This window comes from Tenrec ecaudatus, chromosome 5 (assembly GCF_050624435.1).
Source record: "Tenrec ecaudatus isolate mTenEca1 chromosome 5, mTenEca1.hap1, whole genome shotgun sequence".
Lineage (NCBI taxonomy): Eukaryota > Metazoa > Chordata > Mammalia > Afrosoricida > Tenrecidae > Tenrec > Tenrec ecaudatus.
This window is the reverse complement of record NC_134534.1, coordinates 2,214,670-2,230,207: the sequence shown is the minus strand read 5'-3', so window position 1 is coordinate 2,230,207 and position 15,538 is coordinate 2,214,670. Positions and strand designations below refer to the sequence as shown.

The 15,538-nt window shown below is 61.7% G+C and overlaps 1 protein-coding gene across 1 annotated transcript; it reads left to right on the top strand.

Moving 5' to 3' along the window:
* The first annotated feature begins 5,741 nt into the window (after positions 1–5,741).
* On the top strand, positions 5,742–7,719 carry C5H8orf90 (chromosome 5 C8orf90 homolog). The gene is made up of 2 exons (XM_075550527.1): positions 5,742–5,824; positions 7,269–7,719. The coding sequence occupies exons 1-2, from the start codon at positions 5,742–5,744 to the stop codon at positions 7,717–7,719; spliced, it is 534 nt and encodes a 177-aa protein (XP_075406642.1).
* The last annotated feature ends 7,819 nt before the right edge of the window (positions 7,720–15,538 follow it).

Sequence of the window (15,538 nt, the reverse complement as noted above, 5' to 3'; positions counted from 1 at the left end):
TGTGTCCCTCTGCCGGACAAGGTGGCGGGGCTGGCACCGGGTTCTGAGAATGGTGCAGGTTGGCATGTGCCAGCAGGTGCAGGCAGAATATGCACTGGACCTGGCACACTGGCCCTTGGTGGTGGTGGGGGGGCATGGCGATGTGGCAGGTCAAAGTGATGCCTGCCTGTTCTGTGACGTGCTGGCTGAGACTGCTCCAGGAGCTGGGTGGTCGGGGACAGACCCCATCCTCGGTCTAATCTCTAATGGTGTCTGTGTCCATCATGTCCTCTCCCCGTGTCCTCAGTCCTGCCTGTGGCCGTGATGACCTGATCTGACACCTTTCAAGAGTCTGCGATGGTCTCCTTTGTCTGCTGGACTCAATCTCAAACCCCCACCCCCGCCGCCATTGAGTTGACTGGCAGCGACCCTGTGGACAGGGCAGAACTGCCCCCAGGGATCTCTGAGACTGTCACTCTTTACGGGAGCAGACTGCCCCGTCTTCCTCCCGGGGAGCGGCCGGCGGTTTAGAACTGCTGGGCTTGTGTATTGCAGCGCAGTGTGTAACCCCTGCGCCCCCCCCCCCACCCAGGGCTCCTTTCTCGTTGGGCTGCTAACCCCAAAGTCAGCCATTTGAAAGCACCTTCGGACACCCACAGGGGCAGCTCTACCCTGTCTTGTGGGCGGCTCTGAGTCGACAGTGTCTGCGTGCCGGGAGTTTAGAATGAGCCACGTGACCACAGTGAGGACCGCATGCCGAGGGGCTCGCTCATTCCCATGCACAGCCCTTGCCCTGAGCCAGCCTCAATCAGCGCGTCTTTATGGAACGTTCACAAAGATCACGGCCCCTTTTAGTGGAGGGCTACGCAGCGTCCCTGCATCGCCCCTGGATGAAATACACTCTTCCTGCAGGCGCGCCGATGGCCCTGGCCAAGCGTGGGCGGCTCAGCCTGCAACACCACACCATGGAGCCAGGGAGGGGCCCTGGCCCAGTCCAGCCTCGAGTGAGACCTAGTCCCACCTGGCAGCTTGGTGATAGCCTCGAGAGATGTGGAGACAGGGGCCCAGCAAGCCTGGCGGGGCCTGATCAGTACGTGTTGCTTTTAGCGGCTTACTTGGTCACGTTTGTCACGGCCTTTTGTGGTTGGCATTCTGCGTGATGTAGACATAGGGTCACCCCTTCACACCCAGCTGTGGTGCTGAGCTGGGCCTGGGGCTACACAGCTGCAGGGCAGGCATGAGTCAGAAGGCAGCCTAGGCGCTCCCAGTAAGGCCCGCGTTCCTGTCCCTGCAGCTGGAGGACTTGGGGCTTCTTAGCCCGCGTGTGGCGGGTGAGGGAGGGTGCTCCAGGCTTGGTGTGGAGGGTGACTCCTGGGTCAGCTAGCTCACCCCTGTGCCTCAGCTGGTTGTGGACTGCCGCGTGCCTGCAGCCAGGGTCAAAGGGGAGAAGCTTCAGAAGCAACAGAAGGCCACTGTCCACCCCTAGAAACCATTGGCCTTTGGAGCTGGTCCCTAGGGTGCAAGTCCCTGTTCTGGCACTCCAGGCTGGGTCCCTCTGTCCCGGGTCAGTGCCACCTCCCCCTGAGAGGGCTGGGTGCAGGGTCTGAGGGAAACCAGCCAGTTCTCAATGTCCATCCCAGGAGGTGGCAGGGACACCCCTCTGTCCTCCCTGGGTGGTGGCAGGGGTCCCAGCTCGTGATAGGGTGCTGACAGGAGGATGGCTGGCATGACCCGTCCCCCAGGCCTTCCCCGGCCCCAGGAGCTGGCAGCCGCCAGGTGGCACCTGGTCTGAGCCCTCATCCTCCACAAGGTGGGTGCTGTTCTTGTCTGAGGCTGAGAGGGGGTGTGTATCCTGGGGCTTCCCTGAAGGGCAGAGACCCCCAACCCCCGGAGTCCTGCCTTTCCCCAGCCCACGGGGGGCAGACAAATGGGGTGCTTGTTATTCCACAGGCAGATGATGACAGACTGTGGCTGGGGTACACTAGCCTGACATGGACCAGGGGCTCCCCAGATAGAACATGAAAGCAGGGGGGAGTTCACTGGCTTGTGCCATGTAGAGACTCCAGGTCTCAGGGCACCCAGGACCTGGGGAGCCAATCTTTACAGGGCTGGCCTGCAGAGCCCTTGGGCTGGGCAGCAACCTCACCACCTAGGTATAGGATGGCACTCAGGCTGAGGGCAGTGGTGGGCCAAAGAAGCCCACATGTCCAGCTGTCAGCAGGAGGTCTATCCTGAGGCAAGGTTCCCACTTCCACTCAGCCTGGAACTCTGGGGGGGGGAGGAGGGGGGGGCTGGCCGACCTACCTCCAAGACTCCTGCTCTGACAGCCCCCCTCCCCCTCTGTTCCTTCGCCTTCTGGGCGGGGAGGGGGAGCGGACCTCCGGGCTGCGCCTGCCGCTGTCACCAGCAGATGGCAATGTGGGCCCGGGCAGGAGCCGCGCGGGAGGGGAGGGGCCGCGCCAGGGGGAGGGGGCGTGGACCGCCCGCCCGCCCCCGCCTCTGGAGTAACGACTAGGCAGAAGCCAGCGGCACCTGGGCCTGGAGCCACGTGCGTGGGGAGACTGTTTCTCCTTCCCTCCCGCCCCGCCCTCCTCATTTGTCAGTGGGCTCTCATTGCTACCTGGGACCACCATAGCTTCCTAAGCCCCTCCCAGCTCCGGTCTGGTCCTCCTCTAGCCTGTCAGACCCCCTACCCCCGCCCCCCCCTCCAGCAGGACTGGCCCCAGCCAGGACTGGCCCCAGCCAGGACTGGCCCCAGCCAGGACTGGCCCCAGCCAGGACTGGCCCCAGCCAGGACTGGCCCCAGCCAGGACTGGCCCCAGCCAGGACTGGCCCCAGCCAGGACTGGCCCCAGCCAGGACTGGCCCCAGCCAGGACTGGCCCCAGCCAGGACTGGCTCCTCTCCTGCTCCCCCAGCTCCTGGGTCAGCCCCAAGCCAGGCTAGCTCCCAGCCCCCAGCTCTGTCCCCAGGCAGGTCCATCCACAAAGCCTTGGTCAGCTTTTAACTACATCAGCCTCCCCCACCCCTCAGTCAGGTCCCACCCTGCCCAGAGTTCCTAAAGGGAATCCCTCAAGGGTGTCAGCCTAGCAGGCACCACCTCCGTGCAGCCCTCTGGATTTCTCCGGACTGAGAGCTCTGGCTTCCTTCATCCCGAACTCCGAACACCTGTTGGGGCTGGCCCAACAGTCTGGGGTCGGGGTGGTAGTTTCGCTGTTGGGGGTAGGGGAGGACAGTGTCCTCACTGCAACCCCCACGGGCTCCTCCATCTTTTTTGCTTCGCTACACTCCCTCGTCCCCCCTGTAATGGCTCACACACTGCCCTTTCCCAGGGCCCAGGCCCCTGATGACCCACTCAGTCAGAGGGCCCAGGAACTCATTGTCTCCATTGCTCGACCTCCTGGGGTAGGGGTGTCCTGAGAGCCCCTGGGGTCAAGTCCTCCCTCCCTGGATCTCCCTGCCTCTTTACTCTTCATGTCACTGCTTCCAGAAGCTTCTGTCCCAGGCCCTGCACCATGACCAAGAGGTCAGGGCTGCAGAATGGGGTCTTGTCCTGGGCATCCTTGGGAAGGGTGGGGGTGCAGGGCCAGCATCTGGTCCCTGTGTCCCCAAGAGGACTGCCGAAGGACTCCTCCTTCACACACACACCCCTAATCCCTCACAGAAAAAAAAATCAAGAGGGAAAATAGGAAACGGGAAAGGTTTTCTCCTCCACTTTCTGAAATGAGATTTTAAAAATAACTCAGAGGCAGTGGCCGGGCCAGGCAAGGATTATTGGGGAGCGTAGAGGAGTGGGTGTGTGGTCAGCAGCCGCACCCCCCCCCCAGCAGCCCCTCTGTATCTCTGGGCAGCATGGAGGGAGCCCAGCTCTCATGAAGGGGGAGGGAGGAAACGAGGGGCTGTGGAGAGAGGAGGGTGTTTGGATGATCATGAGGACCCTGGGCTGTTGTCCATCAGCTTCTGGGGGGTGGGGCAGGGGGTGCTGCATCTCTGGAGGGCCATGTCCTCTCAGTGTCCATGTCACACTTCCAGAGGTGGTCCTCTGCGCCCTGCTGGCCAATCTATCTCCAGGTTTTTAGCAGGATGTCTTCGACTTCTGTATTAACCTGTTTGTGTGCTTCTCCAGCTGAACTGCTACTGACCTGAATGGGGGTGAGGGGGTTGGGCAGGCACTCTTGTGCTCCCATCCACCCTAATCCGCACCTAGGCTCTGACCCTGTATCCCAAGGCAAGCACCCCCATTTCCTTGTCTGCCTGGCACGGCCTCTCCCATGTTGGCCAGGCTGGGTCGGCGGCACCCTTTGTCTGGTGTCCCTCAGACCCCCGGCCTCTGGCAGTGATCTCTTATCTGACACCACCTGGTCCCGCCTCCTCCTACCATGGGTTCTTAGGGTTACAGCCCTCAAGCCTTGTCTTGGGGTCTGTGTACTCAGGTGCATGCAAGACCCCCCAGAAATCCACGTCCCAATCTGGGATCCTCTGAAGGTGACCTTGCACAGCAAGGCTTCAGAGATGGGGAGATGAATGGGTGGGGCCTTGAGGTGGCTGCCTGCATCCTGAGAGGGAGGTAGAGGGTTCTGGCATAGGGAAGGAGCCAGGCGGGCACCATGGGGCCACATGCCAAAGACCCTGACCCACGGGCAGCTGGAAGAGGTGGGGGCTTGGGATGCTGCAGAGCCCTGGAGGCAGCGCCCCCCACCCCCCGGCCCCTGGTGCCCTGTGAGTGGGTTTGGTGGGGGTGGGGAGGAGCAGCAAGCTTCTATTGGTTTAAATTCCAGTGTGGGTCAGGGTACAGCATGCTTCTGGTGGTGGTGGATGGGGGTGAGGCAAGAAAAGACATGGCCTTAGTCACTACGGGGACTGGGGTCGGTAGACACTATGGGGCACAGGGACCATATGACTGATCACCCCCACAAGAGGAGGGAGGGGTACAGTTCCCTCTCACAAGTGGACAGGGGCAGTGCCAGTCCCCGGTCGCCTTCTTGCCCTCTCTCCAAGGACAGGGGGTTGTGCGGTGGTTGGGGTTGGATGGGTTCACCTTGCAGACAGACGGGTCTCGTCGGACAGAGCCCATGACCTGCCCTGGGGACTGCGTCTGGGTGGCAGGCTGTGACAGGCACAAGGGCCATCAGAGAAGGTCTTTCCAGCCCCGGCCTGGGGGTGGGGAAGCCAGCCTCGTCACATTGTATCCTTCCTTCCCTCAACTGTGCTTCTTTCCTGTTTCACTCCATTCCCTTCCCTTCCAGTGGGTTCTTCTCTCAGCCACGCAGCAGGACACAGCAGGCCTACCTCTGTGTGTGTGTGTGTGTGTGTGTGTGTGTGTGTGTGTCTGTGTGGGTATATGTCTGTGTGTGTGTGTGTGATTCTGTCTCTGATGGGCTCAAACAACCAATTTCCTGGGTACCAGCCCTTCACTTCAGTGCTACCTCCCAACAGAGACCAGAGCCACGGGGCCGGTTCTGACCCACAAGGGCCTGCCTGCACAGGGTGTCCGAAGCCTTTGGTAGCAGAGAGTGAGTCTCCAGGCTCCTTCATTTGACCTGGGGGCTGTTCTCTCTTCCCACTCTGCCCTAAGGATGCTGGGTGCTGTGAGCAGAGTCAACGATGGAGACGTGGCCAGGTGAGACATTCAGAGCCCTCCCAGCTCCCGCCCACCTCAGTGGGGACCCTTTAAATGTAGGGTTCTTTCCTAGAAACCAGCCCATCCCCCGCCCCTTCCCCACCGCAGCCAGGGAAACAGATGCCTGACCCTTGGGATACTGCCATGGCTTCTCCCTGTGCTGGGGACCCCAGCCCCGCAGGTCTGCCGCCTTCATCTTTGCCCTCCACCACTCCAGGTGAGGCTTTGGAGGGGAAGGGAGAGAGGAGGGAGGGCCAGGTGGCAGTGGCAGGGTGGGGTCTGGCTTTCTATCCGAAGTCTAGGGACTCCTGACCTGAGAGCTTCCAGGATCCACCCACCCCTGCCCCTGCTTATGAACCTCGCGCTGTCAGACTATAACCCCCAATGCTCTCTCTGTCTGACAGTCCTGAAGCCCCTAGGCCCTCTGTCTCCAGGTAAAAACCTCAAGCCCCCACCTCACCACCCGCTTAGTGCCCAAGCTTCCCTTGGCAACCAGGAGCCACTGGAAGAACTCTGCACCTGGGTCTGTCCCAAGTGTGTGCTTCCTAGGCACCCCAAGGCCAACTTCCTGCTGAGCCCAGCGCTCCTCCCACCAAGAGGGACAGCTAGCCAGCCCTTCTGCCCAGCACAGGACTGCCCCCCTCACTACAACCTCCCCTGCCTCAATAGCACATTGAGCTCACACCCCCTGACCCCTATCTTGGCAACCACTGCCCCCAGTTTACAGCGAGGCCACTTGGGGGCTGTTTAGACTTGGCTGCCTCCCAGTCACTCCTTCCAGCTTGCTCTTGAACACACGCTAATCTGCACTTCACTGGGACAGCTCAGGCTCAGGTCACCAGCACCACACGCTGCCAAGGCCCAGGTCACTGCTTAGGCCCCATGGGGGTGGGGTGCCTCTATGCCCTCCTCCCTGAATGCGTGGGACGGGGTAAGGCACGTCTCCTGGTCAGGCCACGAGCTGGGACAGGCCCCTGGCAGGCTGTGGCCATGGAGGGAGAGGCTTCAAGGAACCTGACACCCCCACTCCTTCTAGCCAGGGGCCAAGGACTGTGTTCCTATAGGATTGTGGGACATGGGGGCACACGTTACCCCCAAAGGCCATCAAACAGATATCTAGAGGTTTCTGGCTTCTTCTTGGACCACCCTTGGAGTCCAACAGAACCCCAGCCAGACTTCCCCAGTGGGACCGCACTCCTGGACCCCCACTTCTGCCAAGCCAGAAGAGGCCCGGCCTCACCCTCCTCCCAACTTCCAGCTCCTCTTGGGTAGGCCTTCACAGAGATGCTCCACAGAGGCTCTGAGGGCCTCCCCAGCCCCCGCCCCAACAACGCCCCCCACCAGGCAAACCCTCAAATCTTGTCTTGGCTGTGAGTTCCCTCATGATCATCTGATCAGACCACCCAATCTCTCCCATCTGGAACTTGCGACTCCATCACAGCTAGGAGTGCACAATGCTCCTCACACTGAGCCTGCTAGAGGGGGGACTTCCATGTCTTTGCTGCTGCCTGCCCCTCAGGAACGAGGCTCGGGCCCCTCCGTCCATGCCCCTCCCTGCCTCTCCGGGCCCTCCAGGTGGCACGTTTCAGGAGCTTCTCCAAGCTCCCTGGAAGGTTGGCCCCAGGCCTGTGCGTATTCCCATACTGTCCCTGCCACCACCCCATCCCCCGCAGGTGTGGCCGCCGTCCCGGAGCCCCCCTTCCCAGACATCTACGGCGGGGACCCCCAGCTCTGGGAGGCGCACTTCCGAGGCATCGGGCGCGCCTACCGCGCGCTGGGCAAGGAGGAGGACTTCGCTATCCGCGTGCTGACAGAAGACTTCACGCTGCCCTTCCCATTCGCCTGGCCGCCGGGCCCCGACCCAGCCCGCGGGCCGCTCTTCTATGACCCGCGGGACCGCGCAGGTTTTGACTTCCTGCTGCGAGGCCCGGGCGCGCCACCACCGGTGCTGCTTCGCCCCCTGCACCTCACTGCGCAGGCGGCCTTGCGCAAGAGACGCCTGGAACGGCTGGCGCTGAGCTATGCCAGCGCCAGCGGCCCGCGGCCCAGCCTGGTCCTGCTCGCTCCTGAGCCTGGGCCCCCCGCCGCCGCCCCGCCCTGGCCTAGCCCGGGATGCCAATAAAGAGCGGGACCCCCAATACAGAGGCCTCCGCTGTGCCCAACCCAGCCTCCTTGCGTGAGGGAACGGAGCACGCACCTTGCGGGGGGGATGGGGGGCTCCAACATCTTAGCAGGACTCCAAGCCCAGCCCTGTCGGGAAGACTAGGGTAGCCATGGAACCCCTGCCATCCAGTCCAGTCCGTGGCAATACCGGGTAGGTTCCTTAGGCCGTCCTCTCTAACTGCACCAGCTTGCCCCCTGGGAGTTCCAGCTCTGGGTTAGTGTAACCCACGGTGCTACCAGGTGCCTCCTCAGAGTCTCCACAGGGATGGTGGACCACTGCTGTAGAGGGGAGAGGAGGTGGAAATGGCCTGGTGCTGACGCTTGGGAGGGAGCACCTCCAGTACCCCTCATCCACCTGCCTGCAAGGACCAACGTACGCTTGGGAGGGAGCACCTCCAGTACCCCTCATCCACCTGCCTGCAAGGACCAACGTACATGCTACAGGCAGAGTCCCTGGGGTCTCCACACCTCCTGTTGCCACACTCGGTGAGGGCCTGAGGGGACAGCAGTGGGCAGAGAGGAGGGGGAGGACACAGGCCTGGGAGAGGGGCAGAAAAGGCTGGGAAGCATTGACAAGCAGGGGTCACCAAGGTGGGGGCTTTCCTGCAGATGACAGGGATACAGCTCCCACTCGCCCTTGGGCATGTGTGCTCAAAAAGGCCACCAGTGAGCAGGTCTCCCTCTGGTGAGTGTCCCTCTTCTGGGGACAAGCCCTGCTGGGGCTGGTGGAGGGGCAGAACCACTGTGGGACCTGGCCTGCCCTCCCCAGCCCCTGGGCAGGCGTCCACATGGCATATAGGGAAGATGCGCCCCCGCCCCTACGCCCCCTGTGTGGAGGCTGGCTCCTGCGTGTGTTGTGCCGCTAGGGTAGCCACACTGGATGGCACGGAGAAGGGAACTTCCTTCGTAGACTCCAGCTCTCCCCTGGGAGACAGAACAAGTTTCCCCCAAACCCTTTCTGGAGCCTGGGGTGTGACTGCTCTCTGCTTCTGCTTCAGTACCATACAGTGAGGTTTACCCCCTGCTCTCCTCTTACCCTTTTTCCCTTGGCTGCCAGGATGCTCAGAGCACAGTGGTGCTCAGATCCTCATTGAGCTCAGGTCCTGGTGGCCGGCAGTTTCGGAGGTCTTCCTGTCTGGGGGCAGCGGGAGGAAGGACACTCCACCCAGTTGGGAAACAGGAAGGAAGCACTCACTGCCTGTCAGCCATAGATTTGGGGGTCTGGGAGTCAGCACTTCGCCTGCTGCCTTTGCCCCGATGCACCAGGACACTGGTGGCTTTGTCCTGAAAGTCTGAGGGGTGGTGGCATCTGCTGTGCCCACTGGGGTGGGTGGGGCCTTCTAGACTAATACTGGAGTCCGGGCTCCTCACCAGCGTTGTCTCCTCACATGTTGCTGGGCAACCGTGAGAGACAGCACCTACCACGTCCCAGGCTCAGCCCCTGCTTTCCTGTCTCCTTCACTCAGCCCCAGGTCACCCTTGGGCTCAGGGTGCTGAGCCCCCTCCTGCCCAAGTGGATAGGAGGAAGTGTCCTTGGGACCCTGAGAGCAGAGCCCTCCCAGGGCCCTCTGTAGCCAGGCCTGGCTGCTGTCTCCTCTCTGTCCTCCTCTGGTACTCCTCCAGGGCAGAGTGGGTTGCCTGCCCCTTGCCCCCAGCTCCTGACCACTCTCAACTAGTAGCTGCTCAATGAGCCTTTGCTGTCATGACTGGTCCTAACCTCGCTGAGCTCAGGGCGGGGGCTTCCTGGGATGGGCCCCTCCTCCCCCGAGGGCAGGCTGACGTGGAGGTGGGACAGCAGTCTGGGATTCCCAGTGAGTGGGAGCCTGCCTGGGCAGAGGTTCTAGGAGCCGGTTCCCTCCTGTTTGATGCCGCAGATTTGGGAACAGGCATTGGAACCGCCCGCCGGCCCCCACCCCAACCCCTCCCAGGGCCCCTCCCATCGCCAGGAATGGACTTGGAGGATGTTTAATTAATTGCAATTACAATCTTCAAAGGACGTGGCGAGTTGAAAGTTGTTCCTAATTACTGTGCTGTGATGTCTGCCGGCTCCCCAAATTGATTGTGTTAGACTTTCCGATGAAGGATTAATTGAGTAGCTGTGAGGGCCTCCCCTCCCCCTCCTTTAGATAAAGTGGGTGCTAAGCGTGGGCCGAATGACAATGACATGAACTGGGTATGGCCTTGGTGGCAGACCAGATGAGGAGGTCAGTGGGAGGGGACCGGGCCAGACCTGACTTGGGGCTCCCAGGCGGTAGGCCAGCTGGGCTGGCTGGTGCACATCCACCGCTGCCCTGGCCTGGGCCTCATCTGCTCCTCCACTCAGGCCGCTGTCGTGTAGGATGTGGCCCTTGGCTGGCCAGCGGGTCCTGCAAGGTAACCTGACCAGTTCTGGGCCAGAGCATGGGTGGTTGCACCGGACTCTGCTCCCCGGAGCTCCCCCTCCCCTGGGCTGGCGTGGGAGGGGGAACAGCTGCTGTACCTGGGGCTGCGGGCTCTGCGTCTTAACCTGGCCGTCCTGCGGACGCTGGCGCCCCCCTGCCCTGTGACTCAGGGCCAATGGGCCAGAACACTCAGTAGAGTGGCCACTGAGCGTGACGGCAGGGGCCGTCCTGAGCTGGGCGCCCAGCACAGAACTGGGTGGCTTCTCAATGCTGCAGATACTGGGGTGGATGTGCCTGAGCTGTGCTGCTTCCTTGCTCCATGCCTTAGTTTCCCCACCTGTAAATAGGAGGCTGGATGGAAGGCCAGGGGCGGGGGGGATGGGATGCTTGTGGCTGTGTGGCATGGACTGTGGGGACCTGTCCCTTCGTCTCAGGGACTCGCTGTTCATGGACTTCATTTGTTCTCTGGGGGACCATCAGGCTGCCAGGCTGGGGGTGGGGTTACTGTTTCTGGCAGATGGCTGGGACCTCCTGAGACCCGAGGGGGTGGGTGGCCGGGCAGAGAACAACGGGGAGGACATGGGGGGCTGTCAGCCAGTGGCCAAGTGTGGAGGGGAGATGGGTTTGTGAGCTTGGGGTCTGGTGGAGGTGTGGACGCAGGGCCACCTCCCAGGTGCAGGACTGGGTCAACTCCTGGGGGTGGGCACTGACATCCTCAGAGCGGGTGGGAGCAGAGACCAGCCAGGGTCCCATTGGTGCCTGGGAACCCGGCTCGTAGAGAGAAGGGCGCCCGAGGGGCATTGCCGGCTCCGGGGGTGAGGCGGGAAAGCGCGCCCTTCGTGGAGAGCTTGGTTGTGCTGAGAGGTCTCGGTGGCAAATGGCCCAGGAGCCTGTGTGGGGAACCAGAACCCCCGCCACCGTGGAGCCTGCTGGGCCTTACTCCCAGGACACGGCGGGGTAGTCGAGCTGGCCCCGTGGCTTCTGAATTTGCCATCTTGACAGGAGCAGATGACCTCTTCTTCCCCCCTCGGAGCTGCTGGTGGGTTTGAACCACCCACCTTGTGATCAGCGGCCCACCGCTTGTCACCGGGCGTGACGTTGGAAAGGAACCCGTGCAGGGAGGATCGTGTTGGACTGAGTGGCGAGCTGGGATGGGGGATGGGCAAGGATAGAGGCAGGGTGGCTGTTTGGGGGCGAGGTGGGCACAGCACTGCTGCAGTGACCCAGACGAGGTGTTGGCGAGCCTACGGGGTGAGTGATACGTGGGGTGGGAGCAGTAGAGGTTCGGAAGGTGGAATGATGCTTTGGGATGAAGTGAGGGAAAGTGGGGCTACAGAGTGCCCATCTCTGAGGTAGGGCTGCGGATGGGGCAGTCTGTGTGTGTCAGGGCCCCCCAGGGCCGGCGGTGCTGGAGGGAATCGAGGCTGGTGCTGGCAGCCCTGGGGCACTTCATCTGTGAAATGGGTCCGCTGACACGTAGCAGGGGCGGCAGCTCTTACTCTAGCCTGTCTGCCCATTGCAGGCTGGCGTGACTGGCCTGCTGTGGTGGGGAGTGCTCCCGAGGCCCTTAATTATGGAGTGCTAACGAGCCTTGAGATTAAATGAGCAGAAGGAGCTGCTCAGCCCCAGCCAAGGGGAGAAACTGAAGCTCTGAGATGCCCAAGCCAGCGGGGTTGCCCGGGGACCCCTGAGGCAGGAGAGGGGCCTGAAGCGGGGGTACAGGGCACTGTGCCACTCTGGTGTCCACTGGACGGCGCCTGGGCCTATCATCCTGCCATCTACTGGCACGAGGCAGGGTGACCGTGCAGGCAGGGTGGCCCTGCAGGTTCCGGCAGCAAATGTCTGCCCCAGGCCATGGACAAGTCCAGGCACCAATGAACCTCATCTGAAATGAGGGAGGGGGCTCTATCTGGAACCCATGGGGCGGGGGCAATGGTTGGACACCGTCTGGGCCCAGTCCTCCCAGCTGGATGGACAGGAGCCCCAGGTGGGGGTTCAGAGGGCAGCATCAGGTGTGGCCGCTGCTCCACCTGGAAGTGTCCCCGGGTCCCCGCACACATGTTGCCTATCCGGTGTGGGTGCTGCCGCCCTTCGCTCCAGCAGAGCGTCCCAGCTCCGCTCCTTAGCGGCTTCCTTTACATCCATCACGGCTAACTGCTGGAGGGAGTCGCTCCTGGGAATAAAGAGACGTAAAAGATGGCCCCACTCAAGGAGCCCCAAGTTGCCTGGGAGGGTGCCCTGGTGGGCAGAAGGCTGCTGGCCAGTCCCCTTGGTCCTGGCTGGCCACTTTCAGGGCCTTTGCAGGCGTGTGACCAGAGGGTGCTCTGGCCTGAGCACCCCGGGGGCCACGGCGTGACGCGTGCCCCCACTGCGCCCACATGCTCCCGGAGCGGTTGTGAGTTTCCTTGAAACCGATGAAGGGTTTTTCTTGTTTTCTTTTTTTGGCAACAGCAGCTGGGAAGAAGTTGACACTTCCTAAAAACTGCCGCTTATCTCTCTGAGGACTGGGGGTGGGGGTGGGGAAGAGTCTGGGGGGGCATGCCTCAGAACCTGCAGCACAGCCCCACCCAGACTGTGCCTGCACTTGGGAGGGTGGTGTCTGTCCTGGCATGGGGAGCACCAGGCAGGAGGCAGGACAGGGCTCCAAGGGGCCCCTCCTAGGATTGTTGGTACACACACACACACACACACACACACACACCCCTGAGCGTTCCTTCCTACTGGCCATGTGGGTGTGTTCTCACAGGCAGGGGTTGTGTCTAAGGGCACTTAATATGACAGAGGCTGCACAGTAACATGGGCATGACAACACAGATCCTTCTGTGCACGTGTGCTTGCACACATGCGTGACCATGTGCTCACCTGCATGCAACCACATATGACACACATGCACACACATGTGTGAGAGCACACGGGTGCATGTATGTGTGCATATGTGCCGGTGTGCACATCTACTACATACATATGGGCACACATGTAGGACATGCATGTGTTCATGTGCATGTGTGTGTGTTCATGCATGCATGGGGCCACATATTTGTGCAGGTATGACAGTGTCCCTCAGAATGTTAAGCTGCTCCTGAGTCTGTCAGAGGTGACCCTGTAAGGACCCCAGGGCCTGAAGTGGGGCAGTGGTGTAGTAGGCAGGCAGGGGAGGGGGCACCAAGACAGGGATGTCATGGGTTTTATCACTGGTCATCAGTATAGGAACATGTCCCCCTGCATCCCTCCTGCTCAGCGGGCTGTGTGAGAGCCAAGAGGCCATCTCGTCTGCCTGCCTGCCTTTGGCCAAGAGGAGGATCTTCACCTTGGCCAAGGGGTGTGGGGAAGGTTTGTGGGGAGCTGTGAGGGGCTGGACTGGGAGGAAAAGGACATCTTGCTCATCCAGGGGGCTGGTTCCCTGGGCAGCCTGGAACCTGGGGGTGATGCCATGATTGGCTGCCTGGGGTGACAGTAGCCTTGGGGAGGCCACTGTGGATGGACCTGAGCAGCTTTCTCTGAAAGCACCCCCTCCCTTTGCCCTACCCAGCCCCCACCCCCACCGCTGGCTGGGGCCTGGGGGAGCATCCCAATACTACAGGGAGGAGGCTGAGCCGAGGGCGCTGAGGGCACTGGACTGAGAACTGCCGGCTCCTTCTGGGTTCAGGTCCTTCCCATGCCCACGGCCCCATGCATATGGACTTGGTGGCTGTGGAGACAAGGAAGCAGGACAATGGTCTGAGGGCCCCCTCCCCAGCTTTCCCGCCCCTTCTGGCGGTCTCTCCTCGTTTCTGGTCTCCTGGTCCACCTCCACCTGCCCTGTCTTCTGACCCAGCAGCTTCATGGGGGTGCACCCCAAGCATGGCTCAGCTCACTCCCCTGTCTGAGCCCACTCCCCACTGGCCTGGCTCCTGACCCTTGCCATCTGAGCAGCCAGACCCTGGGGTCTCTAGGCCACCTTGCGCCCTCCTCATCACCTTGCTCATGTCCCAGTCCTAGTCTCCTGCTCTTGTGGGACACTGCTTCCAGGGATTCCCCTGGGGCCTCCCCACACGCCGAGCTCAGGACCCCAGGTGGCTATCCCTCTGATACCCTGACTCTGCACCTCTGCCCGCAGGCTGGGCTCGTGGGCACAGGGAGCAGCAGGCTGGGTGGCCTCTGAACTTCAGGAGGAGAGCAGCTGATGGTTGCCCAGGCTGCAGCGCCAGCCTCACTGAGCAGACCGCCAAGCGGTGACTGGCATATACCAATGCCAGCACTGGCATCACTTTGCCCTGCTGCTGTGTTGGGAAGGATCCTAAGGCTCAGCTGGCACTCGTGCCCTGGTGGATCTGCGATGTCTGCTGGGTGAGGGGGTGGTGGTGGTGGCCTGCGTCCCATGGGGTGATTGGCCTGTGTGGCCCCGGAACACCCGAAGGGCAGACGTAGGGTCTCAGTCTGTGTGTGATGGTGCCAGGCCCGGGGTCTCAGCAGCAGGTTCTCCTGACACCTGAAAGGAAGGGTCAGAGGGGAGGACATGGAGGAGAGTGGGACTTTGAGCAGAAGAGACAATCTTGGGGGACACCCCCATCCTCACCACCTCCACCCTGGCCTGCTGAGCTCATGTGACCTGGGCTTTCTGCTTTTCCAGGGAGAGGCCCTGTGGACCCATCAAGCCTCCCGAGGGCCTCTTGGGGCTGCACCGCCCCTCCTTCCTGACCCTTGAACACCTCTGCATGGCCCAGGGGGTCTGCCTGCCGTGGTGGCCTTTTGCAGGCCAGTGGGCAGCCTGCTGTAACAGGGGCACCCCCAGGAGGGACTGCAGCACACACCTTTATCCTCCTCACATCGAGGAGGAGGGAAGGCTGCAGCTTGCTACTGTGGTGGGAAAAAGAAACATCTCGTGCACTTTCTCACAGGTCTCTATGTGGGCCATGCCACCCTCAGGGCAATGTCACTCTTTAATATTTGTGTTTTTCCTGTCACCTGTACCCACCTTCTTCACTCAACAGCAAGGGCCTTATGGAGGGAGACGCTGTGTCTCCAACACACCTGCATGGCCGAGGCCCGGTCCCGTGCCTGGTGTACAGTCGGCCTCCAGCAGATTAGAGCAGCCCATTCACGTAGGAAAAACACGCTGCAGGAAAACAAGATGCTTTGCTTGGTCCCTTCTCTTACAAAGCCCACGCTCCCCCAAGTCTGCCGCCACGGTGCTGACCCCGCTCCTGACACCAGCCATACATACAGCACAATGGTGTCCGAGCCTCCCCACCCTGGGCGGGAGACAGGAGAGTCAAGATCAGCATCAGCACCCCAGGTTGACCTCCAGGGCGTGGAGGCCAGACCTGTTAGACGCCCCTTCTCTCTCTTCCTTTCCACCAATTCTGACACCAGCTATCGCTGTCTCCCCCCACCTCTGGCCCGCTCCACCTCTCTGTA

Bases quoted from the DNA above. Each gene is read 5' to 3' on its own strand.
- C5H8orf90 (XM_075550527.1), top strand. From the start codon at position 5,742: ATGGCTTCTCCCTGTGCTGGGGACCCCAGCCCCGCAGGTCTGCCGCCT. The intron at 5,825-7,268 runs GGAGGGGAAGGG...CCCATCCCCCGC, and splicing joins ACCACTCCAGGTGAGGCTTT to AGGTGTGGCCGCCGTCCCGG.